Consider the following 2296-nt stretch of genomic DNA (forward strand, 5'->3'; position numbering starts at 1 on the left):
GCCAATTCTCTCTCAGGCACGAGTTCCAAGAAAGGTCTCCCACTTTCTGCTTATTCCTTTTACCCGCGGGCTACTTTCCTGTTTGAGTATAGATCTACTGCTAAAAGGATAATCTTTTCAAATTGTTCCCTTTTTTTGAAATAATCCATCGGTTCTTCGCACGGTCTGGTCTCTTATCCTCCGGGTTCTCCCCCGACCCGGGTCGGAGGGTCCGCCTTCACCGCTCCTTCCCGCCGGAAGCCACCGCAACAGACCATGGCGACAATCCCTGTAACTCTCTACGGTGAATGGATACAATTGCTGCTAGTGACCGTTGGATAAGTAGGAAGGTGTTCTTCGTTTTGTCTGGAGTCAGACCGCTCTGTTCTTACAACTCTCTCCTCGTGAAGGAAAATCGTTTGGCTAATCTTCTTTTAGAATGCATCGTCGACTGTCCTCATCGGAGAAAGGGAAAGCCATAGCCCTTGAGCATATCCCTGCTCCTCGAACTGGAAGAGTCCGTGTCGCTGAACCCGACGCACCAATCAACACTCAAAAGCACTCCCTCACACTAATTGGTCGTGTGACCAACCCTTCGGTCCAGAAGGTCTGGGCTCTAATTCCATTCTTTACAGATCACTGGAAAGCGGATATTCCCCCTGTTGGATCGGATTTGGGCATGGGGATGTTCCAGTTCCAGTTTGAACTTGAATCCGACCTGCTTACAGTTCTTGATAAGCGGCCTTACCACTATGCACGTTGGATGATCATTCTACAACGATGGGAACCCACAATCTCTCCTAGCTTCCCATCTATGATTCCTTTTTGGGTCAGAATTCAAGGATTCCCGATACATCTTTGGTTTGATGCGATTGCTCGAAGCATAGGAGAGGATTTGGGTACTTTTGAGACCTCAGATATTACTGATCAGGTTTTTCGCATGAGAGTTCATGTTAATGGGAGACTACCTTTGCTTAAATCCTCAGTGATTGAATACCCTAGTGGCGACAAAATTGTGGCTACTCTCCTCTATGAAAAACTGGAGAGACATTGTTTAAAATGTGGAAGACTTGACCACGAAGTCAGGGATTGTCTGGAGGCAAAACATGAAAAGAAAGCTATGGTAGCAGCGCAGGAGGACGCTCTGAGAAGCAAGGCTTCTGTTACTAACAAGGATCCCCCACCTAGAAGCATCAATAGGCCTGGAGGGCCTACTCGACATTCACCAAGAAGAGAGGCCCGATTCAACCCCTACTCTAGGAGGGCTCCAGACCACCAAACTCGGCGCTCTTACTCTAGAGATCCTCCACGCGATATGCCTCTCCACTCCCAGCACCATTCCCATTATCGCCAGGAGCAGCCTAGACGCTCCGGAACTTCTGTAGTCAACGAAGAAGAGAATTACTCTCGCCAACCTCGAGATGGTCACCTTTTGAAGCGCTACAAGTCTCCTCCTCGTAGAGATCAGAGGACTGCTAGTGGGGATTCCCAGTCAGCTTCATCAACATCACCTCGTCCTTGGAAGGATGAGAGAAGAGAATCACAGTGAAGAGTTTCCCAAAGAGAAACTATAAATAGCAGACACACTTCTCATGCTGCTGATTCTAGGGGGATTCCCCGAGATCGAGACATGTACTCCCCAGTGCGAGAGACTCTCGAGTCTACTAGGAAGGAGGTCCATGACGTTATGCTACAATATACGAACAGCACAGATCCGGCTGAGAGTGCTGCCCGGCGAGAACGGCTTAGACAAGCTGAAGCCCAGGGACGGCTCGATGCTTCTGCTGCAAGAATCCTTCAAGTGCGCCAGGAGCTTGAAGAGACGAGAACTGATCCGTCACCCACACCACCCACTAAATCGGCATCTCAGGACCGAGTTCCTCTAGCGTCCCGATTGGGCCCTCTGAACCAGAAACCCGACTCCTCATCTAGACTCCCCATTATGGACAGGCTGGGTCCACTACTAGATGAGATTACCGAACCCTCCTCGCAACCGCTTATTGAGGCAGCTCCAATCCCAAAAAGGAAGCCAGGAAGACCTCCAGGGAGCCGTAAGGCTAATGCAAGCCCGTCAGCTAAGCAGGTAGCCAGTGTGAAATTGAGGAAGTTGCACGCTAAGCCTCCAAAGTGTAAGCGGAAGTTAGGCACCAGTAATGACAAAGATGGACAGACCTCCAATGCTCCAAAGCCTCCCAGAGCTAAACGAGCCTCATCAAATCGCGGGATTCCGCAGGGGCGTGAAAACTCGAACTCGGATGATGCCCCCATCTGTAACTTGGTGTCACCAGCTATGCGGCGTAGGATGGATTTTCTAATC

The 2296-nt window shown here is 50.0% G+C and overlaps 1 protein-coding gene across 1 annotated transcript; it reads left to right on the forward strand.

Moving 5' to 3' along the window:
• Positions 1 to 418: 418 nt before the first annotated feature.
• LOC106404357 lies at positions 419 to 1528 on the forward strand. Its single transcript, XM_013845077.2, has one exon. It carries the CDS (start codon positions 419 to 421, stop codon positions 1526 to 1528), a length of 1110 nt encoding a protein of 369 aa, XP_013700531.2.
• The last annotated feature ends 768 nt before the right edge of the window (positions 1529 to 2296 follow it).

This window comes from Brassica napus, chromosome C6 (assembly GCF_020379485.1).
Source record: "Brassica napus cultivar Da-Ae chromosome C6, Da-Ae, whole genome shotgun sequence".
In the NCBI taxonomy this organism is placed as follows: Eukaryota; Viridiplantae; Streptophyta; class Magnoliopsida; order Brassicales; family Brassicaceae; genus Brassica; species Brassica napus.

Coding starts and splice junctions, on each gene's coding strand:
- LOC106404357 (XM_013845077.2), top strand. CDS start 419: ATGCATCGTCGACTGTCCTCATCGGAGAAAGGGAAAGCCATAGCCCTT.